Genomic DNA, 27,788 nt, shown 5'->3' on the forward strand with positions numbered 1-27,788 from the left:
TCATAATATTCATCAATATTTAATAACAAGAGGCTGCAGGTACTGCTTTACCAAAGACAAACAATGCTGGGAGTCATTCAGCTGGTCAGGCGGCATTGCTGAAGAACATGGATAGGTGATGTTTTAGGTCGGGACCCATCTTCAGACCTCCCGACCCAAAACATCACCCATACATCACCCATACATGTTCTTCAGCAATGCTGCCTGACCCGCCGATTTACTCCAGTATTTTGCCTCTTAGCAGCTTATGCATCCTGCAAACTCCAAATGGCAGGCAACTAAAGAGACGCCACTCTACAGGTACAATATAAAAGCAGAAACATAGAAAATTGGTGCAGGAGTAGGCCATTCGGCCCTTCGAGCCTGCACCATTCGCCAGTCAATATGATCATGGCTGATCATCCAACTCAGTATCCCGTACCCGTTTTCCCTACCTACCCCCTGATCCCTTTAGCCACAAGGGCCACATGTAACTCCCTCTTAAATATAGCCAATGAACTGTGGCCTCAACTACCTTCTGTGGCAGAAGATGTTGGAAGCACTCAGCGGGGAAGCCAATGGTTTCAAGTTGCTGGGCCTTGCTGGCTATTTCTAGCATTTCCTAGCTGTAGTTCAGATCTGCCGCATTTGCAATTAGTTTTATTTTAGATGAGCAAAGTGAAGACAGAAGGTAATCAACCTGCAGACCCGCACGTCTTTGGAATGTGGGAAGAAATCGGAGCACCTGGAGGAAACCCACCTGGTCACGGGAGGGGAACGTGCAAACTCCACACTGACAACATCCGAGGTCAGGAGCAAGCCCATGTCTCCGGCGCTGTGAGGCAGCGGCTCTACCAGCTGCGCCACTGATGTATCGTGGAATTTGTAAACCAGTATACTTCACTACAAGATGGATATAAAAAGCTGGTCTGCTTTCAAGGAAAGACATTCTTGCCATAGAGGGAGTACAGAGAAGGTTCACCAGACTGATTCCTGGGATGGCAGGACTTTCAGATGAAGAAAGACTGGATAGACTCGGCTTGTACTCGCTAGAATTTAGAAGATTGAGGGAGGGATCTTATAGAAACTTACATAATTCTTAAGGGGTTCGACAAACTAGATGCAGGAAGATTGTTCCCGATGTTGGGGAAGTCCAGAACAAGGGGCCACACACACAGTTTAAGGATAAGGGGGAAATCTTTTAGGACTGAGATGGACCGAGATGAGAAGATTTTTTTTCCACACAGAGTGGTGAATCTGTGGAATTCTCTGCCACAGAAAATAGTTGAGGCCAGTTCATTGGCTATATTTAAGAGGGAGTTAGATGCGGCCCTTGTGGCTAAAGGGATCAGGGGGTATGGAGAGAAGGCAGGTACAGGATACGGAGTTGGATGATCAGCCATGATCATATTGAATGGCGGTGCAGGCTCGAAGGGCCTACTCCTGCACCTATTTTCTATGTTTCTAAAACCAGCAGTTCCTTCCTACATACTTCACTACATCCAGTATCTCCTGAACCTCTGCAGCGTGCTAAAAATGAGGCTAGGAGAGGAGAGTGTGTGTGAGGTGTTTATGAATCATCAGTTATATCTCTCTGAAAGGACCACCCTGGTTGATCTACATATGAGAACTTTAAGTGAGTGGCAGCGACGTTTATGTCTTTGCTATTCTACATGCAATGAAAAAAAATCTGATCCTTACCAGACTCCCCAGCCAGGAATTCCAACGGCTTGAATAATGCTAATCACCAGCTGTGCCATGAACGTAAAAAAGAATGCCATAAAATTGAACGAACTATCCGACCTAGAAGCGCAAATGCATAACAGAAGACATTTTCAGACAATTAGTAACGACCAACATTGGCAATCAATATGCTTAAAAGATAAAGTACCCACCAACCAGCTAAACTAGAGCACCCACACCACATTTTAAATATCTACTTGAAATACCAGTAGAGACTTTATATATATATATTCACATTCGCAAAGAAGGGACAAAGGGAAAGAGCAAGATGAGTTAGTTCTTGAAGCAGATCAAAGCCTCATCATAGGGTTTAGATTCATCTACATTTTTGTTTTACAATTCTGCAGCAAAACTAGTTAAATAACACAAGCAAAATGCCCATGAAACCTTAATCAAGAATGATTGTCTATAGTCTTTTGTGGGAAAAAATAAAAAAGCAAAGACTAACGGAACAAAACCTGACATTCTCGAATCTTAGGTTTTTTTTTAAAACGTGATATTTAATAACATATTCCTGATTTTCTTCTGCATTGTAAAAGAAAAACGTGGGAAGAGATGAAAGCAAGTTCATGTTCAGATTGGCATATCATTTATTTTTACACAGAGCGATCATACATTGTTGTGAAATAAATGATCGTTTTCATAGCATGTAGGACACACAGTGGCACAGCTGATCGAACTGCTGTCTCAAATCGCCAGAGACCAAAGTTCGATCCTGACTTTGGGTGCTGTCGGTGTAGAGTTAGCAAGTTCTCCTTGTGACCACATGAGATTCCTCCAAGTCCTGTTTTTTTCCCCACATCCCAAATGTGTGTGGGTTTGTAGGTTAATTGGTCTCTAGATTGCCCCTAGTGTGTAGGGAGTGTATGTAAAAGTAGGATAACATAAACTTAGCGTGAATGGGTGATCGGTGGAGGGCGTGGGAAGAAGGGCCTGTTTCTATACTGTATCTCTAAACGGCACAGTGCGGTGCCAACATCGCGACACGGTGGCACAGCGGTAGAGTTGCTGCTTAAAGACCCGGGTTCGATTCAGACTATGGGTGCTGTCTGTACGGAGTTTGTACGTTCTCCCCGTGACCTGCATGGGTTTTCTCAGAGATCTTCGGTTTCCTCCCACACATTAAAGACATACAGGTTTGTAGATGAATTAGCTTGGTATAAGCGTAAATTATCCCTAGTGTATGTGGGATAGTGTTAATGTGTGGGGATCACTGGTCGGTGCAGACTCGGTGGGCCGAAGGGCCTGTTTCTGCTCTGTATCTCTGTAATAAACTAAAACTAATCTGACATTTTGATGCCACTGTAAACTCATGCATCTGTAAACCTAAACAAAAAAAAGCAGCAACAATTTCAGATGCAGTATCCTGTGTTACTGTATGCCAGCTCAACTCGGAGAGGGAGGAAGGAAGGTGTGGAAAAGCCTGCAGCGAACTATTGAGAATTATGCAGTCAAACAGACTGACTCAGTATCACAACTTGGAACAAAGTGTGACAGTGTTGGTGGAAAATATACCAAGAGTGTGATTTTAAACTGTTACACAGACAGTCTTGCTCCTAAGTGAGAGAAAAATAAATTGTTTGGGACTGGTTTTTGAATATACCGATTCTATTTGTTTTCTGCAACATAAGGGCCTGTCCCACTTTCACGACCTCTGCCGAGTTTGCCCGTGACTCGTACTCGCAGCATGGGCGGCACGATGTCGTAGCAAGCCGTGATGCTAGTCGTAGATACTCTTGGCATCAAGTAGGTCGGGGCGTTTTTTTAGCCCGATGAAAAATATCCACGAGTAAAAAAGGTCGTGAATTAGGCTGTGAAGGTGGGACAGGGTCTTAAGTCTGCACTGAGACGAGGATAGCGGATAGCTGGCATTCTTTGGCAATGGGAGCTAGTGTGCCATCAACATTAATTCTGGAAAAACAAACTGCATCTCCAGAGCACAAAGAAATAATCCTACTGCATGCATGATCCAAGATAAGAAAAATGTGTTTCAATTAATGTGGAATTGTGTGTCCTTAGCCAAATAAAGCTGGAAAAGGAAGCACAAAACAATGAGGCTACAAATACATCTGGAGCCCCAAAGACAAGGCAGCTTCAACAATTATTATTTAGTCAGACAAGCAATGTGGTTATTTTCCTCTGGCTCTATTCATTTTGTGCAGCCGACTCAAAATAACAGGCTGTAATGCACCTGGATGGAATGGTTCAATTCTATTCCTGTTTGTTGATCAAGTCATGCACAATTAATAAGGGAGACACGAGAGACTGCATGTGCTGGAATCTTGAATAAAACGCGCAAAGTGCCAGATGGAAATCAGCATCTGTGGAGGGGATAGATGGGCAACGTTTTGGACAAGGACCCTTATTCAGACTGGTGGATTTGGGGGGTGGGGGGGGGGGGGGAAGATAAACGCCTGGCAAGTGATAGGTAGACCCAGGTGAGCCGAGTAACAGGAGTAAGTGACTAAGGCTAGAGGAGTCTAATGCCCCCGTCCCACTTAGGAAATCTGAACGGAAACCTCTGGAGACTTTGCGCCCCACCCAAGGTTTCTGTGCGGTTCCCGGAGGTTGCAGGTAGTGGAAGCAGGTAGGGAGACTGACAAAAACCTCCGGGAACCGCACGGAAACCTTGGGCGGGGCGCAAAGTCTCCAGAGGTTTCTGTTCAGGTTTGCTAAGTGGGACAGGGGCATAAGGCGGACGTCAGATAAGGAGGAGTACAATGCAAAGCTAGAGTCCTGTGTGGACAAGTTGGGTCAAAGAGCCCGTGTCCATCCTGTATGGCAATTAAGTCATGGACAATCAAGTATGGATTCAAGTACCATTAATGCATTAGAAAATAATTAGTTTTGGGAAATTTAAGCTGCAGTTCAGTAATTGTGCAATTTTCAGATTGTTTCCCACTTGCTCTCCAAAGATGACAGGATTGAAAACTGCTGAAAACGTTTCACCAGCCTTGCTGCTGCTAAGCTACAGGATTGTAAGCTTTCACAGCACTGAGGGCTGTTATTCCCCGTGGCAGCACACTGAAGGAGAGAGTAACACAATCTGTTTGCCTGACTTTTCCCATCTTCCTTCAAATATCGCTCCACCCCGAAAAGTGATTTTTTTTTTTGAATACTAATTCTGGCAGTGCATTCCTTGTTCTTATAGTCCCCATATATACAAATAAAATTATCCAAGCTATGCTCTCTGTACCTCAAGGACAGACAGTCCAGCCAGTGGAAAGACTGCCTCTTCATTTACCCCCTCAAAATATAAAGCATTCAGAAATCAGTTTTACAGAAAATGGACACAATCTTCTTTGAAGGCAAGGCTATCAATTGTCAGTGTCCAGTTCACTAAAGTGGTTAGCAATCATTCAATTAAAAGCATTTATTTAATATCCTTATACTAACCTTTCTGTCCTGGGCCTCACACAAACATCTTGTTTACAGCCCAATAGTACGAACATTGAATGCTACAATTTTAGGCAGGTACCCCTCCCCCTCCCTCCCACCCATCTGGACTCGCACCTAACTCTCTCCTCCTTCTCCATTCCTTCCTCCAGCTTCACAATTCGCAACGCTGCACTCCTTTTGTCTCGCCCCATCTCCGGCCTTCGACCAGCCATCTTCCCATCAAAACCCCTCCTCACTTGTATCAGCCCATTATTTTCCAGGCTTTGTCCTGCCACCCCCTCCCCTCCCCTCCCCCCAGAATGAGTCTGTCAAAAAGTCCCAGCCCGCAACGTCACCTATCCATGTTCTCCAGATGCTGCCTGATACCTCGAGTTACTCCAGCACTTTGCATCTTTGGTAAACCAGCACCTGCAGTTCTTCGTTTCTACGTTTCAGCGTTTAATTCACTTAATTTCTAATGTGCTGAATCGCTGTATCACCAAAAGTGTAGATATAATTATTTGGTCCAAGAAGCCCCCAATAATTTGATGTTAAAATGTTTGAACTCTCTCGAAGTCCATGCGACGGAGCCGAGGAAAATGAGTGAGGGTTGAGTACTTACTTGAAGGCCTTGTAGATTGGTCTAAACCAGCAAACATAAGAGCAAGGTGTGAACAGAATGAGCCAGAGAAAGGCCAGGCCAAAGTTGACAGCTCCTCCTCCTCCAATCAACCAAGCTAGGCAGCCGATCAAATTCACTGCAAGTGTGATGCTGTTCACTGCAATAAAGCACCAGGTAGCACACAACAACCATCAGTCACATGCTGCACGCAACACTAACATAGAGGTCAGCATTTCCATGGGTGGTGAGATGAGGCAATTAACATGGGTATGGTCAAAACCTGAAGAACTCAATTCATGCAATGGAGGGAGGGTTCCAATATCATTCAATGAAGGTGTCAATCGATCTTATGTTGAGTGGCCACTGCAACCAGATCTCCACATACCTGTATATGGAGACATTTTCACATCTGCCCCAAACAATTGTAACCTCATCTCCACATACCTGTATATGGAGACATTTTCACATCTGCCCCATACAATTGCAACCTGATCTCCACATACTCATCACACCATCAGACCTGCCCTATAAAGTCCTAGGTCCTCCACATTGTACCACTTGCCTGAACTATCCATCTATCTCTCCCATCTCTTCCATAAAATGAATGCTAATTCAGAACTCAGAGATCCACAGGAGGAACTGAGTTATTGTTAAGACAAATGAGACCCACGGTGTCAGGAAGTAACAAGTATTTAACAACCAGATCATCAGCTGATCATAATATGATGGGCTTTTATTCACATGGTGGATGTTAATTCTAGACAGTGGCATGTTGTGTAGTTGAGGATGGTCTTCATGGAATCCAAGACCACACAGGATCTGACAGCACATGGAACTATATTCTAGTCTTTGTCACAACAAGATGGTGATCATGGAGCCTACAACTTGAGCATCTAGATCATCCCAGCATGATTATGCTGCACTGCTCAATTCTTCTGACACAAAAGAAATGTATTCATTGCAATAATGTACCAAAAGACTACACGTCTTGTAACTGGTCCTGAGTCTGGGGAATATGGTCCATCTGGGACACATGACAATAAAACACTCTTGACACTTGGTCTTGGCTACTGCCTAGGAAGTCGCTGATGCAAGACATGAAATAACCCAGACAGAGAGGAGGATCCCCAGGATAAAGCCTTTGGTGTCAGAATACCAGAGATTAATGTGAAGTTTGCAATACAGTAATAGGATAGACATTGAGTGATAAATGTTAATGCTTCTGGGCCTCAGGAGCTGTTGTTCAAATGTAATGCAGTAACCAATATCTGCAATTTCTTAGAAAATTGGTTTTGCTGATTATTTTTGTAGAATTCAAGTCCGACAGATCGTTCGCTTGTAACACTCCATCAGTTGCGACACTCTTCACACAATACTTCTTTATCAATGCGTAGTTTCATTGGAGGGGTTGCAAATCCCAGGGAAGTGATGTTAGACGTAGTTTGATTATTCCAAGGGGCAATGCTACAGACTTCGCTACCTGGTCAGTTAGAATAACTAGTTGTGGCAAAACCACGATCATAGCTCAGGTAAACAGGGAGAGTGAACTGGAACATGGGTCCCGTGGATATAAATGAGCAAGCGAGATGAAGATGGACAGTTCATTAATGTTCAACAGTGCACAAATCTAGACTCAAAGAAAACCAAGTTCAACAATAAAGGCTGCATAGTCAACAATAGTCTGGGGTACTGACCCTTTAAGGATTTAAATTGGGATGTTAAAATGTAATGCTGGAGCAGGGCAGAACTGCTGTGCCATTTCTCAATCCTGTAGCTATCCGCAGACACCACGCTGCCAATATCAACATCTTCCAAACGCTATTGTGAATGACAATGGTGTTCACACAAAGGAATACTGTTGCAGTTTGGAGGTTTTGTTGAAATGCAAAAAGAAGAGAAATAACATGCAGGTTTGCTCAAGAGAAAGAAAAACAGTCTGTAATTTTGAGCTTGAAAGCTGGTGCTTTCACGAGGAGTGCCTGGCTCAGTTGGAAAGGCAGCTAACCAGTTGCACAAAATGCCATAGAACTCATGGCCTGTGTGATCCATTGTGTCCACTGGTTACATTCTGAAAGAACTCAGTTAAGCCCCCTACTTTCAATATTTTATTTTCTAAAATAGGAACCCACTTTCCTTTTAAGTCTATTTTGAATTCTGTTTTCACCAAAAGGGTTTCATAACAGCATTCTCCAGAAATAAATCTCCCACCCCTACACTCTTTCACCTGTGACGACATTAAACTTGCATCCTCTGGTACCCAACTTGCCAGCGAGTCTTCTCACTTTGCCTCGAGTGATTAGAAGCCCTCATAACCTTGTTAGGTTTTAATTGAAACTGCCGTGTGCACAACCCCTGGGATCGTCAGTATGGAAATCGGTTCTTGACTCGCTGAAACCAAGCACGCAACAGAGCAGGGCATGGAAACAAAGAGTATGAACTGTGCAGAGGGCATTCAGAACACCGAGCAAAGGTACATCATTTGTTCCATCTATCGCAGTCGCTGCCTCAAAAAGGCTGGCAGCATCATCAAGGATCCACACCATCCTGGCCACACGCTCATCTCCCCGCTACCTTCAGGTAGAAGGTACAGGAGCTTGAAGACTGCAACGTCCAGGTTCAGAAATAGCCACTTCCCCACAGCCATCAGGCTATTGAACTCTACTCAAACAAAACTCTGAACATTAATAGCCCATTATCTGTTTATTTGCACTTTATCTGTTTTATTTATTGATGTGTGTATATATTTATATAATGGTATATGGACACACTGATCTGTTCTGTATTCACGCCCACTATATTCTGTTGTGCTGAAGCAAAGCAAGAATTTCATTGTCCTATCTGGGACACATGACAATAAACTCTCTTGAATCTTGAAGGACAACTAGAGATAGACAACACCTGCAAAGCCCACATCCCTTCAGATGCATACATAAAGAAACAGAAAGCATGATTTATTGGCTGACCTCCATGCACACCAGTTATATCATTAGTTAGCAAATCAATGATTAAACACATCAAACCACACAAAAAAAACACAGCAAACATTGTTACAATACCCTTTAAAACATTAGGAGCATTTTATAAATTTCACATCTCAATCAAATACTTTTTAATGTAGCAGTGGCAACACTGGTAGAGACACTGCTCCACAGCGCCAGAGATCTCGGTTTGATCTTAACCTCTGTTGCCTCTGTACTGTACACTGACAATGACAATTAAAGTTGAATCTGAATCTGAATCTGTGCGGAGTTTGCACGTTCTCCCTGTGACTGCGTGGGTTTCCCCCCTACATGCTCCGGTTTCTTCCCACATCCCAGAGAAGTGTTGGTTTGTAGGGTTAATTGTCCTGTAAATTGCTCCTGGAGTGGATGCAAAAGCAGGATAACAGAACTGGTATGGACGGGTGATCGCTGGCCAGTGTGGACTCGGTGGGCCGAAGGGCTTGTTTCCATGCTGCATCTCAAAAAAAGTCACCCTAACTTTTGTTAATGTACTCTCCTAATCTGAAATAAATCCCCATTAGAGCCACACAGCACAGAGACCTTTGGCACAACTCATGCATACTAACCAAATTACCCCATCTAAGCTAGTCCAGTTTTACTGCCTTTGGTCTATTACCCCATGGAGGCCAATTAATTGGATGCTTTCAAGAGAGAGTTACATAGAGCTTTTAAAGATAGCGGAGTCAGGGGATATGGTGAGAAGGCAGGAACAGGGTATGGATGATTAGCCATGATCACATTGAAGGGCCAAATGGCCTACTCCTGCACCTATTGTCTAAATCTTTCCTATCCATGTACATGTTCAGATGTCCTTCAACTGTTTTTATTACACCTGCCCTCCCAGGCAGATCATTCCATATACCTACCGCTCTAGGCGTGACAAAGTTGCCCCTCGGGTTCTATTAAATCTCTCTTCAAACCCAATGCCCTCAACTTCTCGATTCTGCTAAACTGGCAAAAACAACCCCGCACATACAACCTCTTTATTGAGGTGGGAGATTGCAACCTTCACGTGGTCCGCCCTGTTTCGACAAATGCAATCAACCTGGCGTGCACAATCAAGTAAGATCAAATAGAACAAGTTGTCCTACAACTTTAGGTTCATGTGAAGCCATAAGGTCATATGGGAGAGGAGAAGAATTAGACCATTCGGCCCATCAAGTCAACTCCACCATTCAATCATGGCTGATCTATCTCTCCATCCAAACCCTATTCTCCTGCCTTCTCCCCGTAACCGACACCCGTACTAATCAAGAATCTATCTACCTCTGCTTTAAAAATATCTATCTATCCATCTGTGCTTTATAAATATCCACCGACTTGGCCTCCACAGCCTTTTGTGGCAATTAATTCCACAGATTCACCACCCTCTGACGAAAAAAAATTCCTCCTCATCTCCTTCATAAAAGAACGTCCTTTAATTGTGAGGCTATGACCTCTATTCCTAGGGTCTCCTGCCAGGGGAAGCATCCACTATGTGGATGAATGAGTTTTGCACACAACTCCATTTAAAATAAACTCCACACATGTACATATTGAAAAGATTAGGAAAAAACCCCCAATCGGTAATAAATCATTGCCAACATCAAAGAATGAGCATCTTCTCTAGATTAATGGTTAAACATGTGCTGCAGCACAAAGGGGGCCTGGATTTGTATTGCAGCAAGCACATTGTTCAGGACATGAAAGGAGATGATATCCAGACTGTCTGCATCATCATCATCGTGCTGTTTTTATCATTCTGTATTCACCACCCGCAATATCAATCTTACTGGGATGTGTATGTGGAACTCAATCACTTGGCAATCTAAGACGCCTCTCACAGGCAACACTGGATGTTGCAGCTTATTTTAGCTAGCTCTACTGAATCCGACATCACATCGCCACCATAACTAGCAACGAACCTGGGAGAGAGGGAGGGACAGAGAGAGAGAGAGAGAGAGAGAGAAGGGACAGAGAGAGAGAGAGGGGGAGACAGAGAGAGAGAGAGAGAGGGGGGGGGAGAGAGAGAGGGGAAAGGGATTAAGAGGTGAGCGAAAGGGATTGAGGGAGATGGGTTAGATGGAGAGAGAAATGGAGTGAGAGAGATGCAAGCGAGAGAGAGAGAGCAAGAGAGAAAGGAAGTGAGGGAGGCAACAGAGAGAGAAAAAAGGGAGTGAGAAAGAGAGAAAGCACGAGGGAAAAGTGAGAGAGAAGGAGAAAAGATGACAACCAATCCAGTGAGGCTCCACGTGAAGCTATCAGGGTTGTTAGTCGAGTTTAATGGAAATAAATTAAAACTCATATTGTCAAAAGTCATCAATAATTGAGAAAGCTCAAATCAAATTTTAAAGATTTAAGGCAAAGCAGATCTTTGACTTCAGGAATGATTTTTATTCCCAGTGCCATTACTGAATATGGATTGTGGCTACTGAATGAAATGTTGTGGTAAATGGTGAAATGCTGCCACCTAATGGTGGTCGATGCTGAGGCAATCTTTCAAAACATTACAAGCAAAGCACCAATTGAAATGACCATTCTAAGGACTAAAATAAGTTGAATTTACAGCCTTCTCCAGAATTTGTTTGCAGCTGTTCATCAATAGAATCAATGATGTTAAAATTACTGGTAGACAAAAATGCTGGAGAAACTCAGCGGGTGCAGCAGCATCTATGGAGTGAAGGAAATAGGCAACGTTTCCGGTCGAAACCCTGAAGGAAATAGGCAACGTTTCGGGCCGAAACCCCTGAAGGAAATAGGCAACGTTTCGGGCCGAAACCCCTGAAGGAAATAGGCAACGTTTCCGAAACCCCGGCCAGGCCGAAACCCTTACGGGTTTCGGCCCGAAACGTTGCCTATTTCCTTCGCTCCATAGATGCTGCTGCACCCGCTGAGTTTCTCCAGCACTTTTGTCTACCTTCGATTTTCCAGCATCTGCAGTTCCTTCTTAAACAACATGTTAAAATTACTAATTATTACAGCGAGCACACTTAATTGAAGAAAATTTGACTTACGGTTTTCACTAATAGGCTATCTACCATAAAGCATTCTCGGAATCCAGTTTGTCTTGTGTTCTGTTTTCAGGCATTTTTTATTTCACTGTACTTTTAAGAATATTTATATTCACTGTCTATGTTTAGTTCATTTATTTCTGAATTCATATGGAGCACATTCTGTTTTTTGTTTGCAAAGACACTGCTGACCATTTACACAGAGTCCATCAAACACTCATTCACACTCGGCTCCACTGTATCGCATTTTCACATCTATTGTCTACACATTAGGGTCAATTTATAGAGGCCAATTTACCTACTCCTGCACCTATATTTCTAAAATTGCCATCACATTACGACATGTAATCTGTGGGGCATTTGTATTGTGTGCAAGAATGAATCAAAGACCATTTGCAAAAGACGAGATCAGAACATATATATATATATATTTTTTAAACTGGCCTGTCATAATCTGAAATGTATTGCATGAAAGGCTGCAAGAAACAGATTCAAGAATAGCTACTTGAAGGGAATTGGAGGAATAATGAAAGGGAAAAATAACATTGCAGAAACTAATTTTCACAGAATTGTGTTTTCTTCTGTACAATTCTACAGCTTCCCACAAAGTCGTCTATGACCATTAAAGTTCAATAAAAGCCTCTCAATTTTCCTCCAACCCTTAATGTTCCAACAGAAATACTATTTCTCAACTGTCACCCTGTAATTGTATGTCCCTATTTTTTTAAGACCAAGCCTGGATATTTCTTGAGGCACCACCTGCAGATTTAGTGCTTTATTAAAATTATATTTCATGCTGGCAGAGTTTTGACCCTGTGGAGCAGCAGCAAAGTTATTGAATGCCAAGGTACGTGTTCACAAGGGAAACAATAGCTTTGTGGCTGCCGGTCACGTGAACTAATGACAGCGGCAAAAGTGTCAGCCCAAGCTGGGAATACATCCTTGACATGTTGTTGCAGTTGTACAAGACGCTGGTGAGGAAGCACTTTGAGCATTGTGTTCAGTTCTGGCCACCTCCATTTGGAATATTTTGGAGGACCAAGAAACCAAGAACCAAGAACCGTTATAGGAAAGATATTGTCAGGCTGGAAAGGGCACAGAGAAGATTTACGAGGATGTTGTCAAGACTAGAGGGTCCGAGCTGGAGGGAGAAGTTGAGTAGGCTGGGATTCTATTCCATGGAGCGCAGGAGGATGAGGGCGATCTTATAGAGGTGCATAAGATCGTGAGAGGAATAGATTGTATCAGTCTGAAGAAAGGGGTAACCTTTCACACAAAGGGTGGTGGATGTATGGAACAAGCTGCCACAGGAGGTGGTTGAGGCTGGGACTATCCCAATGCTTACGAAAATGTTAGACAAGTACATAGATAGGACAGGTTTCAAGGGATATGGACCAAACGCGGGCAGATGGGAGTAGTGTAGCTGGGGCATGTTGGTCGGTGTGGGCAAGTTGCGCCTGAAGAGCCTGTTTCCACACAGTATCACTCTATGCTAGTTTACAGAGAATAAACAGTAAATTTAATAAGACACACAAGAACAAGTTAAAAGGAGCGTTTTAAATACAATTTTAACAGGAAGGTATTTTGACACTGCTCAAAATTGATGGTGTTAATAAATGTTTTAATATCTTTCGAAGTACATTAATATGTGATATTAAAATATTCTAATTATTGATGGTGACATCCACATAATTTAATATTTTACTGCTCTGGGTTGTATTTTACATTTTGAATGTCCCCTAGTTACTTTATTAGTGACAACCGATGTATGAGGAAAGAAGCAAAGCACAAGTTGAACATTAGTGCCGAGCTTTCTCATTAATCAACGTCTTGCAGTAAAATTACTGTTAACCAAAAATGTCCTGAATCACCATTGCAAATCACTGGAGTACAAATTGCGTTATGCTGATTTTTACATTTGCAGTACCTGACCATTCAAATAATAACAACTTTTTCTAACATGCTGACAAAATAGTGTTGGGGCTGCAGATGCTGGTTTCAGTTTAGTTTATTGTCACGTGTACCAAAGTACAGTGAAAAGCTTTTGTTGCCTGTCATCCAGTCAGAAGAGAGACAATACGATATTACAATAGATACATTTACAGTGTATAGATACATGATAGGGGAATAACATTTAGTGCAAGGTAAAGCCAGCAAAGTCCGATCAAGGGTAGTCCAAGGGTCACCAAAGAGGTAGATAATAGTTCAGCACTGCTCTCTGGTTGTGGCATGATGATTCAGTTGCCTGATAACAGCTGGGAAGAAACTGCCCTTGAATCTGGAGGTGTTAGCTTTTTGCCTGCTGGGCGAGGGGAGAAGAGGGAGTGGCCAGTGTGTGACTTTGCCCTTGATTAGGCTGCTGGCCTTGACGAGGCAGGGTGAGGTGTATGTGTATATATACACATATACATATTTATATTTATATATATTTATATTTATATGTGTGTATACCATGTCCTATCTATACTAGTCCCACCTGCCTGCGTTTGGCCCATATCCCTCCAAACACATCATATTCATGTTCCTGATTAGTTCTTAAACGTTGCAATGGACCCTGCCTCAACAAACTCCTCTGGCAGCTCGTTCCATACACCCATCACCCTTTGTGTGAAAAAGTTACCCCTCAGATTCCTATTAAATCTTTTCCCCCTCATCTATAACCTATGCCCTCCGGTTCTCAATTCCCTTACACTGGGCAAGAGACTGTGCGTCTTCCTGATCTATTCCTCTCATTATTTTATACACTGTACACCAATTTCAAATAGTTTTGAATTTTAATCAAATTCACGAGTAATTACACATTAAATATCCATATGAAAATAAAGGAGTTGTAACAATGTTTGAATTTTAGAGAAATGTTAGAAGGGAGCACGTCACATCTAGAGTGGTTTCACATTGACTTAGGATATAGCTGCTGTACTCACAGGCCCACAGATAGTAAATGCGCTTTGCCAAGGAGCGATGGTGATCCGGAATCTCATTAAAATCCTGGTAAAAACATGGCTTCAATGGGATGAACTTTGGGAGCGGGGGGAAGTTATTCTCTGGAAAACAAAATGCAGTTATTTTTAAAACTTCGCACTGCCACGAGAAAGCAACCAACATTATCAAAGACGACTCACACCTTGGTCATTCTCCCTTCTCTCATGGGGAAGAAGATACAAATTCTTCAAAGCACGTACCACCAGACACAAGAACAGCTATTTTCCTGCCACTATCAGACTTCTTCTATTCTACCAAGGATGAATTCCTGATCTTCCCAATCGACCTCATTGTTCTTGGTTCTTGGTTTCTTGGTCCTCCAAAATATTCTAAATGGAATTTAAACTGAAGGTGTTGGAGGGAGGACTTAAGCCAGAAAGGGTTATTGGGAAGAAAGAGCTACTTTAAATTTAGTTGCATCTGGTTGGGCAACTATAGTGGGGTGGCCTTGCATTTAAAAAAAAATCTGCTTTTTCACTAGAGGTAACACTATATTAGGCACTTTATATCTTTTCCTCTCTTGCCCTACCTTGATCATAAGGTCATAAGCGATAGGAGTAGAATTAGGCCATTCAAAGCCACTGATAATTCTCAAAAGAAGGAACTGCAGATTCTGGAAAATCGAAGGAACTGCAGATGCTGGAAAATCAAAATCAGTTTAAGAAGGAACTGCAGATGCTGGAAAATCGAAGGTAGACAAAAGTGCTGGAGAAACTCAGCGAGTGAGGCAGCATTTATGGAGCGAAGGAAATAGGCAACGTTTCGTTCCGAAACGTTGCCCATTTCCTTCGCTCCATAGATGCTGCCTCACCCGCTGAGTTTCTCCAGCACTTTTGTCCATTCTCAAAATCAGACTGGTCCCAACAGGCTACCATTTCTGAAGATTACAGTGCGAGTAGACAAGCAAGGAACAAAAAGAAACTCCGATCTCACTTTTCTTTATTTACACTTCTTTAAAATGTGGGACTTTGTGAACTTGAGAACCAAGATACTCTTGACAGGTCTCAAGATGACACAAAGAGCACTAAAGGGGTGGTGAGATGAATAGAGTTATTATTTTTAGCGTGTTATTTTCACGTAGCTGCTTGCAAATAAATAGCAGGAAGAGCAAGGGACAACGATAACAGAGATTGTCGATTCCCCCTAAATGGAATGCAAGTCAAATCTAGGACAACACAATGAATTGAGAGAAAAAAAAAATTAAGAAAAATGCAACAGAGAAATAATGGTACGATTAGTGAATGGTGATGGAGAAAGATTTAATACACAGCATAGCAATGATACAACTGAAGTTTATTGTCTTGCTGGCCACACCAGAGACCGTGCATATACTTCAAAGCTTGCCAAGCAGTTCTAATGGTAAATGCGTGGCATCATTAAATTTACACGACTTTAGCGCAGTTGTGGTTGATGTTGCATTGTTTGTGGGCAGAAACACAAGCGAGAACATGGAGCAAGAATTAAATATTGATTCTGGTCTTATTGAACACGACTCATAATTCATTTAATAGCTGCAGCTTTGTGAAATCATTTAATGAAATAAAAATCAGTGGCACAGCTGGAAGAACCAGATACCATGGTTCAATCCTGACCTCGTGTACTGTCTGTGTGGAGTTAGCATGTTCTACCAGTACTCCGGCTTCCTCGCACTTCCCAACGACAAGCGGGTTTGTAGGTTAATTGGCCTCGGTAAATTGTTATTAGTAGACTGTGGATGTGAAAGTGGAATCACATAGAACTGGAGTAAATGGGTGATCAAATGGTCGGCGAGGACTCAGTGGGACGAAAGTTCTATTCCCATGTTGTATCTTTCAATCATTCATATAACATTCATACTGCAGATAATTATTTATAAAATATATAAAAGAATATTTAATGGCAGAGGAAAAATCTTACACTTCAGTAATGGTTTATTTTTAACTATTACTGGCTGATTAAAAGCTTTATTTGCATCAATAAATATGGATCAAGTGTTTTGTGTAGTTTAATAAACTTAAGTGGGGCAGTCAATGGCACAGCGGTAGAGTTGCTGCCTCACAGCGCCATAGACTGGGGTTCGATCCTGACTAAGGGTGGTGTATGCACGGAGTTTGTATGTTCTCCCTGTGACTGTGTGGGTATTCTCTGAATGCTTGTGACTGTGTATGTTCTCCCTGTGACTGTGTGGGTATTCTCTGAATGCTCCTGGGCCTCCTCCATGGCCAGAGTGAGCACCACTGGAAAGTGGAGGAACAGCATCTCATAATGCGCTTGGGCAGTCTGCACCCAAGTGGCATAAACATTGAATTCTCCCATTTCCGGTAGCCCTTGCTGTCTCCTCCCCTTCTCAGCTTTCCCTCAGCCCTCAGGCTCCTCCTCTTCCCTTTTCCATCCCCCCCCCCACACCACCCCACCCCTCCATCAGTCTGAAGAAGGGTTTTGGCCCGAAACGTTGCCTATTTCCCTCGCTCCATAGATGCTGCTGCACTCGCTGAGTTTCTCTGGCATTTTTGGCTACCTTCAATTTTCCAGCATCTGCAGCTCCTTCTTAAGCACTCAAGAACTGACTACTCCCAGGAATTGCTTTGGAGTTTACTTTTTAAATCGTGCTCGCTCAGCTCATACTATCCTTTGAGAAATGGAACAAGGGAACAATCAGTTCTTTCACCAACTTAAAAGTCAGCTCCTGTTTAGGCAATCAACATCACTTCTGGCTGCTCAGAGAGCCGCAGCGCAGGAAACAGGAGAGGAAATTGAATTAAAGTGGCCAAAGGTTTCACATGACTGCAACTGGTTTTTTTCAGCAGTACAACGTAAATATTTGATTTATGGTAGAGAACCAAGTGGTTCACAAACAAGAAAATGGATCAAGAGTTCAGTTTAAACACCACAGGAAATATTAGGCGAAGAATTTGCACGCAGAGATACCAGTTCCTCCAAATGTTTTTTGACGATTTAATCTCTGCTTCCAGGAGTTAACGACTTTCAGCAACCTAATCACGTTATATTATCCGTCCATACCTGCCATGTTTTAGATATTTTGTGCAGTGTGCTGCCTTTCTTTCCAAAGAAGTTAAATGTTCCAATCTGTAAGACAAAAATAACAAGTTATAACATACAGATCCCAATTCAGATTTCTAGTTGAATTATAAAAATTACTTAAGATCACAAATCATTGCATTATAGAGTACAATTAATTACGATTTAAATGAATACCCCAACATGAATTTCACAACGGAATGCTCCAAATCACTGCCAAAATATGGAGGTCTTTAGTTCTGTTTATAATGTGCACACTGGCACCTAATCTAATCAAGGTCACAGCTTTGCGTGCAACAGAAAGTCAGGTGCCACACTCAGTGGATCTTTCGACATCATAGAAATCTATAAAGGACAAGGCAGGGAGGCCAACTCAGAACCTTTGCTCCACATATCAGCTACAGAAATCTTGAGTGCGTCAACATTTGACTCCAGACTTCCTTAAAATGCACCAGCTTGGAATGGATTCCGGCAAGAGCCGATACACAAGCAAAATCTCATCACATTTTACTTCATGGAAGATGCTGCTTATGGTGATATAACAAGGAACTGCAGGTGCTAGTTTATAATCAAAGAAAGACACAAAGTGCTGGAGTAAGTCACCAGGTCTGCAGCATCTCTGGAGAACATGGATAGGTGATGCTTCAGGTCTGACTCTTCTTCAGACGACTTCTTAACATAGAACAGTTCAGCACAGGAACGGACCCTTTGGTCCAGGATGTTTGTGTCGAACATAACTAACTGAACTGATGTCATCTGCCTGCAAGGGATTCCTGCAAATCCACAAGCCTGAAGAAGGGCCTCGACCTGAAACATTACTCATTCCTTCCCCCCAGAGATGCTGCCTGTCCGCTGAGTTACTCCAGCTTTGTGTGTCCATCTTCGGTTTAAAACAGCATCTGCAGTTCCTTCCTACACAGCCCATCTAAAAGCTTCTTACATGCCAATATAGTATCTGCTTTCAAATGAATATACATGCAGTACACATTATAATATACAGAAGTATAATTTATCTGCAGAGATGATATTTTGTTAATTTTCCATCAATTCCAATGTGGGTAAATAGGATTAGTGTGCATGGACATAAAGGTTGGCATGGATGAGGTGGGGAGAAGGGCTTATTCCTACATTGTATGGCCGACTTGTTCTTGCAGGAAAGTGTATGAGCGAGTCTACAGATATTCAAGGGAAATTTTGACTAACATTACATAAATACCAGCACAGACCTGTTGTGCCAAATGGCTCACTTCCTCATTTCTGTGCTTTACATGCTATTAACAAATAAGCATGCTTTAAACTCCAATAATACGGCATGCAAGGGATTCTATGTAAAAGGATGTGTGTTATGATTGTGTTTATCGACCCGGTTTTGTTGTTTGTTGTCCTTTGCACAAAAATCCGCAAGCATTGCCACTTTCATTTCACAGCACATGTTTTATGTGATGCATAAACTTGACTTGACTGACGGGATTGGACATGGTTATTTCTACAATTGGATGCTAATCCCTGTGAAACCACAGCAAGTTTTATGCACATTTCTGAATGCTGTTATGAATCACTTCCCTGTGAAACTGGCAGTTTAGTGCGAACAAGGCAAACGATACCCGCAAACAATACCCGGAGAGGGGGATGCCAAACGTTGGTACTTTGTTTAGTTTAGAGATACAGCACGGAAACAGGTCCTTCAGCCCACGGGTCCGCGCCGAGCAGCAAACCCCGCTCACTAACACTACCCCACACACACTGGGGACAATTTACATTTATACCAAGCCAATTAACCTACAAATCGGTATGTTTTTGGTGCGTGGGAGAAACCAGAGATCACGGAGCACGGGGAGACGTACAAACTTCACACAGACAAGCACCCAAAGTCAAGATCAATCCCAGGTCTCTGGCGCTGTGGATTATTAATGTTTGTGGTATTCAGCACAAATCTGTCAGCATTGTCTTCCATTAAGGCAAGAACCCTGACCTCACTCACCCACCCTGTCCCTATTTCACTCCCTCTATTCCATCCTTACAACCCTATCGCTCCAGCTTTCTTTTTCTATTCGTGAGAAACAAATGCAGCCCTAATCCTAATCATCGCAGGGCCTCTTTAAATGCTGCTGTTACTTTGCTTCTGAATTAAGATGGCTGGTTCTGCTAACGTCCATGTTTGATTTTTAATGAGGCACATAACAACGCTAATAATTATACCATAAAATACAATTAACCCAGTTATGTTTAATTCCTGCTTGTTTGGGGACAATTAGAAGTATTGGCTGGCCAGAGCCACTTTGTGTCTATGTGTCACAATTAACATAACATGATTATCCTATTTAGCAGATTATATGGGCTTTGTAAAAACACCCAGACTGTGGCTTCTGTTGAATACCGTCCTTGAAAATATTTTACAGATTTGAAACAGCAAAATATTTGGCGAATATTATTTTAAATCTATGGCCCTCATCATGAGCACAAACAGAATAAGGCTGTGTCGTGGATATTTATCCGTATAGTACAACAGAGCGTTATTTCCTTGGGTTAATACTGCCAATCTCAGTTACAGGCATGCATTTATAAACATGGAAACATAGAAAAAAATATGCAGGAGTAGACTATTCGGCCCTTCGAGTCAGCTCCGCCATTCAGTATGATCATGGCTGATCATCTAAAATCAGTACCCTGTTCTTGCTTTGTCTGGTACAATGGAGCATTGTACCAGCAAACAATGGCAAGAAAATAGATAAATTAAGAAAGTTACAAAACGTGCCAAAAAAAATTGGATGGATTAAAGTGGCAGCTTTTGGGCAGCAATGGGCCAAGAATCAATTTTACCTGGAGTCGATCATGCAACAAGCATGCATGAAATGATATTGTTACGACATCTTTGCCCTCCCTACCGCTGAAATTGGAGCTCCAAAGTGAAAGGAAGGATACGAAAGGAAGGACACCAAATCAATTCTCAAAAAAAGCAAAGCAGCATGATATGCTAACATCACTAAACTGATTCAATTTAAAGTGTCTCAATTCTAAGTCTATGTTAGCCAATCTATACACTATTGAGTCGCACCCAGTCATTCAGCATAGAAATATGCCCTTCAGCCCAATTCATCAATTGCCCCATCTAAATTTGTCCCATTTGTCCAAATTTAGCCCAGATTACTCTTAGCCTTTCCTATCCATGTGCCAGTCTAAATAAATTAAAGGTACACAAACATGCTGGAGAAACTCAGCGGGTGCAGCAGCATCGATGTAGCGAAGGAGATAGGCAACTTTTCGGGACGAAACCCTTCTTAAATAAATTAAATGTTGAGTAGGGAGGAACTACCGATGCTGGTTTAAACCAAAGACAGAAACAAAATTGTGTCTGTAACTGTCATTGTGCCTGCCTCTGGCAGCTCGTTCCCTATATCCACCTCCCTGTATGAACCACCAGGCAGGGGTCAAAATATTTGTCCATGTATCTTTAATCACGAGTCTCACTGAAACTCCTTGCCTCACTGATCAGCTCGCAGCCACTGTTGAGACCTCAATTGCCACAACCAGGCCTCAACAGGGCTGTTAATCCCACATTGGAGTCTACACACAATTGCATTATCCCACATCCGTCACATATCTTTCCTCACTTCCACTGCAAACTTGTACGGCTACAATGTGGATAAATCATTTAACATTTGATACATTTTTATTTGCACACAGCTTAGCAAACATGTGGCATTTTGAAGCTTTGGTGCCCGTCAGGAAATGTACAGCTTTGGACATACCATTGCTTTCACAGTTGGAACAATAATGCAATTGGAATGGTTTTTACAAAAGGTGGTAGGTAGTGAGAAATGGGTGCACATCTAGGTGGGGCAGAGGGAAAACTTTACTTCAGAGATACAGCTTGGAAACAGGCCCTTCAGCCCAGAGAGTCCACGGCGACCAGACTGCCACTAGTACTATCCTACACACTAGTGACAATTTATAAATTTTATTTTAACAGAAATCAATTAACCTGCAATCTTGCATGACTTTGGAGTGTGGTAGGAAACAGAGAAAACCCAGTTTTCTGCAGCAATTATGTCTACCTTCGATTTTCCAGCATCTGCAGTTTCTTCTTAAATCCACATAGCCCCAGGGAGAACATACAAACTCCGTACAGATAGCACCTAGAGTCAGGATCGAACCTGGATCTCTGGCACTGTAAGACAGGAATCACTGCACCTCTGTGGAAGAGAAAGGGAAAAGGGGGGGCTATTTTGTATATTTGATCTAAACTTGGAGAACTTAATGTTCATACATACCATTGTGTTGTACTGGAGGAATAGGGCCTCATATTCTGCTAGGTTAGTTTACAACCCAACTGTAAGAACATTGGTCTATGTGGAGCTAAACAGACCTGATGTTTGATCACTAAATCACTACAGTGTGGAAGCAGGCCCTTTGGCCCACCAAGTCTATACCAACAATCAATCACCCATTCACACCAGTTCCATGTCCTACACACTAAGAGCAATTTACGGAAGCCAATTAACCTCCAAACCCAAATGTCTTTGGAGGAAACTGGAGCACTCGGAGGAAACCCAGGAGATCATTGGAAGAACACACAGATTCCGCACAGGCAGCGTCCATGGTCAGGATCAAACCCGGGTCTCTGGCACTGTGAGGCAACAATTCTACCACTGCACACCCCCAAGAAATTACACATTGCAAAAATACAAAGTTGTCGTTGTTTCCTTTGCATTTTTGATGTAACGCAGTCTGACTGTTTCTTGTATAAGAGCCAGATTGTCACACACGTCATTTGCCCTGACCTAACTCTATCTCACTCATTGGTGTAATGTTATCAATAAATACGTGGGTAGAGAAAATATTAAATGGTAATGGACTATACCAAGACGCCCAGCATAAAGATAATACTGATTCACAGGAAGAAAGCAAACAGTTGAATATAACTTTAACACAAGGTTAAAATAAATACCCCATCAAACAAAAAGGTTTGGATTGTTTTATGCTGTTAAGCAAATAACATTTTAATTCTGGTGGGATTATTGGTCGACTGTTAGGAAAGATAAGAAAAGGTTCTTTCTTGATAGAGAAAATTAATATTTCCTTGTGACATACTGACTGTTGACGTACTACTTGGCTTGTGATACTGAGAACATACTGGGCTTGTGGCTGCAAGAACTAGGCACTTACAGCTCGCAGATGGCAACACAATAGGGTGAAGAAACACAGCTATTTTGTATGTAATAAGATCCTGAACAGCAAATATCATTATAGCATTTGTAGTTATTTGTTTCTCAAGCTCTTGGGTATGAATAGATTTGCATCACGGAATATACTTTGAAATACCAGCAGCCAAATGTAACACTACTCCACATGTTCCTCAGTTGTACAGTAGGCCCAACTGCTCATATGAAGAGCAGCTCAAATTAAAAGCAGGCAAATGATTTCAGAATTTACCCAACCACTTCCACATGAAGCAACTTATTTGTTATGACCAGCCTTAAAACTTCCATCGACACAAAATGTTGGAGTAACTAAGCTGGGACAGACAGCATCTCAGGATAGAAGGACGGGTGACATTTCGGGTATAGATCGGTTTGTAGAAGGGTCTCGACCCAAAACGTCACCCATTGCTTCTCCCCGGAGATGCTACCCGTCCCGCTGAGCTACTCCAGCATTGTGTGTCTATCTTCAGTTTAAACAAACATTTGCAGTTCCTTCCTACACACTACTTAAAACTCCCCTACTACAGTTTTATCTTTTATATGGAATGCCTGATTTTATCTCTCGTTTGCCATATTTTGAAGTTTAAAAAATGCACGTCAGCAGTTCTGGCTCAACATACTACAATTTTGCTGCTTAGCATAAAATGTGTATTAAGTTTAATGTTCTGAAACAGTAGCTTCCACGCATTTGTCACAACAGTGAACAGAGACATTTCGAGGATCATCCATCGCTACAGAGAGCCGGCCAACTCGCAAGCTCACACTAAATTCAAAAGATCTATTGTGAATTTGGCAAAGTACTTCTTTTCCAAGTGATGGGGGAGAGGTGTGTTTGTATCTTGCTAAAAATGACTGCACTGAACTAGACTACTCCACACAGTAGTGCGGCACAATTGTTGCCTTACAGCGCTGAAATGCCAGAGGCGCGGGTTCGATCCTGACTACGGGTGCTTTTCTGTACGGAGTTTGCACGTCTTCCCCGTGACCATGTGGGTTTTTTCCGAGATCTTCGGTTTCCTCACACACTCCAAAGACATACAGGTTTGTAGGTTAATTGGCTTGGTGTGTGTGTAAATTGTCCCTTGTGTGTGTGTAGGATAATGTTAATGTGATGGGATCGCTGGTTGGAGCGCGCTTGATGGGCCAAAGGGCCTGTTTCCACGCTATTGATGGGCCAAAAGGCCTGTTTCCGCGCTATATCTCTAAACTTAACCACTCCACGCCATTACTTATTGTTCACATTTGTGAAGAAAGCAAGCACTCATAACCAAAACAAATTCATGTACCATAAAGGACTGATAAGTGTATCTCTCTGCCACGTCTCAGTTACAGGACAAGTATCTCCTCACATTCAGCACGTGCAAAACAATGGGCAATCGAAGAATTAAATAGGCTGGCATTTCATGCACAAATACTTAATTCATAAAGTTGTGAACCAAATTAGAATTGCATGTCAGTTATTTATAGACGTGGATAAATACATTGCAAATATAAAAAAGCAACAGTTACCATTTGCTCAGCCTTCTAGGATAGCAGCAAAAACATCATGACATTTTATCTTTCTTCAAGCCTGAAATTTGTAACACCAAATACTGCACTGTTAATGGATGGAAGATGGTAATTTCTGGGCCAAATTCGAAAGAATGGGAGATTCTGTGCATAGTTTCAACACAGAAAGCAAATGTCACAGCTAACTCCTCCTGCTTGCAAATTAAACACAAGAAACAAAAGGCAGCTAGTAAACAGGGAAAACCACAGAATTTTAATACTACAAAGACACTCTCATTGGCTATAGTTGTACATTAATAACCAATCTTTCTCCCAACTCAGCAAGCTCAAGGATAAAAGCAGAGCAGCTGCAGTCCCTTTACTTGACCAAATACATGTGATTTCCTAGCAATATGCAGGCAAACTAATGTCAAAAAGTGGTGGTCATATCAGATTTGCAATCCTATTTTGCAAAATGTTCAAACATCTGCTTAACAAAACAAATAGAAGATGCTGGAAAGACACAACATGTTGGGAGTGATTCAGCAGGTCAGGCAGCATCTCTGGAGAAAATGGAAAGGTAACGTTTCGGGTCGTTTCACGCATTTGTCCCCCCCGACCTGCTGAATTACTCCAGCATTTTGCGTCTTGCTTTGGTAAACCAGCATCTGCAGTTCACCAAACCTTTCCTTGTTTCTAAATCAAAGATACTGTAGGTACTGGAAACAAAAAGCGAGCTAGCCAGTTTCCAAAGAGAAAGTAGTTAAAATAAAAACCCATTAACTCTCATTACAAGGATTAAAATGTTGAGTATTGCCAGTGCATTCTGCCAAGATGGCTAGAACGCAACACCCTGCATTGAATATGAGACCACAGTTTAAAAAAAAAAAATCTGGTTGAGATGACATAATGCAGAGCTTCACACAGCTCCAAATATCTGAGATTTAAATGCCAGTTTGACCAGCTTAAATGCGCCTTTTTGCATCTGAAAAGCCAAATGCAGTTTTGTGAGAATTAGAGAACCAAAAGACTGCTGCCAATAGTTTCCCTTCTTCTGTTAAGATTGGTCGTTTTTATTCAAACAAATTCATTATAATCCAATACCCTTGGAGAGAAGGAATGGGTGACGTTTCAGGTTGAGACCCTTCCTCAGACTGAGAGTCTGAACTCTGTCAGAAGAAGTGTCTCAACCCAAAACATCACCCATTCCTTCTCTATAGAGAACTAGGCTTTCCTGCTGAGTTACTCCAAGATTTTGTGTCTTTCTTCTGTTTAAACCAGCAAAGGCATTTCCTTCCTACACACTTACATTCCCTTATTCATCTAATGGCCATTTTAATCTCCCATATTTCCTATAATTAATTTACACTTACATTGTTCAAGGAAAGACTTTGTATAAAATAAATTCTCACATTTCAGGTCATCAGTTTTAAGGTAATTTAGTTTTCAACCGCATTCAAGTTTTGTTCTCCAATTCTATGATCTCCATTTAAAATACATTTTCAGTTACATCCTCTCCAGAGCACAATAACTGGCTTAGAACAGATGCCAATCAATATAGTTGAGGCCTGGAAATGGATCTCAATTCAAATAAATACAGCGTTAGAGGGTAAACTTGCACTAATTAGACCATCACTTTACATTAATGCTTTTATCGTCTGATGCAGTATTTTTTATAGGTGAGATAGTTTAGATCTCCAATTCCCTCATCTCCATTTAAAAAAAAAGGGGAGTTACATCCTCTCAGAGCACAATAACTGGCTTATCTGATGCCAATCAATATAGTTGAGGCCTGGAAATGGATCTCAATTCAAATAAATACAGCGTTAGAGGGTAAACTTGCACTAATTAGACCATCACTTTACATTAATGCTTTTATCGTCTGATGCAGTATTTATTTTAGTTGAAGGTTACACAGAAAAGCTGGAGAAACTCAGCGGGTGCAGCAGCATCTATGGAGCGAAGGAAATAGGCAACGTTTCGGGCCGAAACCCTTCTTCAGACTTGAATTTGCATTTATTTTAGTTGAGATAGTTTAGATTTCCAGCCCTCATCTATATTGGAAAAAAAAGGGGAGATTACATTACTGCAGTGACTATCTGTATTTGTGTACGTTTACCGTCCAATGCATTATTTATTTTAATTTAGATGCATTTAAACACCTCAACAATATTGCATAAAAATGAAGGTAAACACATTACTGTAGTGTCAGTATTAGTACAAGTGTACCCTCCAAGGCATTAATTATTTTAATTTAGATGCATTTCCAGGCCTCAACGACACTGCATAAAAATGATCAGCATCTGCATTAATTACCTTAAATTCCATCATTAAAAAAAAAGATTTGAACCTGTCCTTTTGCATAAGGGTGTGGTGTCAATGCAAGGCTACCATGGCGCTCCTATGCACCTTGTTTGCATCGAGGACCTCTGCATTGCATGGTGCCCTTTGCACCTGGGACGTTTGCATTATCCCTGCTTTGCATGGTGCTCTTTGCATCCAGGATCTCTGCACCCATCCTACATGGTGTTGTTTTACTCAGTTGGTCCTCTGCATTGCATGGTGTCCTTTGCATTTAGGACCTAATCACCTTTACGGCATTGCATGGTGCCCTTTGCATTTTCGACCTCTGCACCTGCCATGCATTGCATGTTGCCCTTGCATCTGGGACCTCTGCACCTTTGCAGCATTGCATTGTGCCCTTGGTATCTTGGACCTCTGCACCCTCCTTACATTGCATGATGTCCTTTGCATTCAGGAATTATGCATATTTGCTGCATTTATACTGCCCTTTGCTGTATTGCATGTCATGTGTCCATTGCATTTCAGACCTCTACACCTTCTATGAATTGCACGGTGTCCTTTGCATTTAAAACCTCTGAACCTTCCATGCATTGCACGGTGTCCTTTGCATTTAAAACCTCGGCACTTTCCATGCATTGCACGGTGTCCTTTGCATCGAGGATTTATGCACCCTCCCCGACTGCATTGACCTTATGCATGGGGTCCTTTACATCGAGGACCTCTGCACCTTCGATGCATTGCCGGTGTTCTTTGCATTAAAAACCTCTGCACCTTCGATGCATTGCATGGTGTCCTTTGCAATAAAAACCTCTCGGCCTTCCATGCATTGCACGGTGTCGTTTGCAATGAAATCCTCTGAGCACCCCTCCCTCCCTGCCTGCGTTGCTCTGTTGCTAGGCCGGGGCCCGATCCCGATTCCCTGGGCCTGGGCCCGGGCCTAATCGCCGATCCTTGGGCCTAATTCCAATTGCAATTCTAACCCCCGGTTTTAACCGTCCTTACCGTCAGACTGCGACTGCGACTGGGGCCGCGGCTCTTCGTGGGGAGAGCGAGGAGAGCGGGGTGAGGAGAGCGGGGAGAG

At 42.2% G+C, this 27,788-nt stretch overlaps 1 protein-coding gene across 1 annotated transcript in view; it reads right to left on the reverse strand.

The window, feature by feature from the left end:
• LOC129713674 (secretory carrier-associated membrane protein 5-like) overlaps nt 1-27,788 on the reverse strand; it is a 40,612-nt gene extending 12,824 nt beyond the window's left edge. Inside the window, exons 1-5 of the mRNA XM_055662920.1 lie at nt 27,710-27,788; nt 17,697-17,762; nt 14,639-14,758; nt 5,723-5,879; nt 1,681-1,782 (exon numbers count right to left, since the gene is read on the reverse strand). Of these exons, the coding sequence (XP_055518895.1) occupies nt 1,681-1,782; nt 5,723-5,879; nt 14,639-14,758; nt 17,697-17,703 (386 nt within the window). The 5' untranslated portion in view covers nt 17,704-17,762; nt 27,710-27,788. The remainder of the gene's footprint in view (nt 1-1,680; nt 1,783-5,722; nt 5,880-14,638; nt 14,759-17,696; nt 17,763-27,709) is intronic.

The sequence above is a fragment of the Leucoraja erinacea genome, chromosome 36 (genome assembly GCF_028641065.1).
Source record: "Leucoraja erinacea ecotype New England chromosome 36, Leri_hhj_1, whole genome shotgun sequence".
Lineage (NCBI taxonomy): Eukaryota > Metazoa > Chordata > Chondrichthyes > Rajiformes > Rajidae > Leucoraja > Leucoraja erinaceus.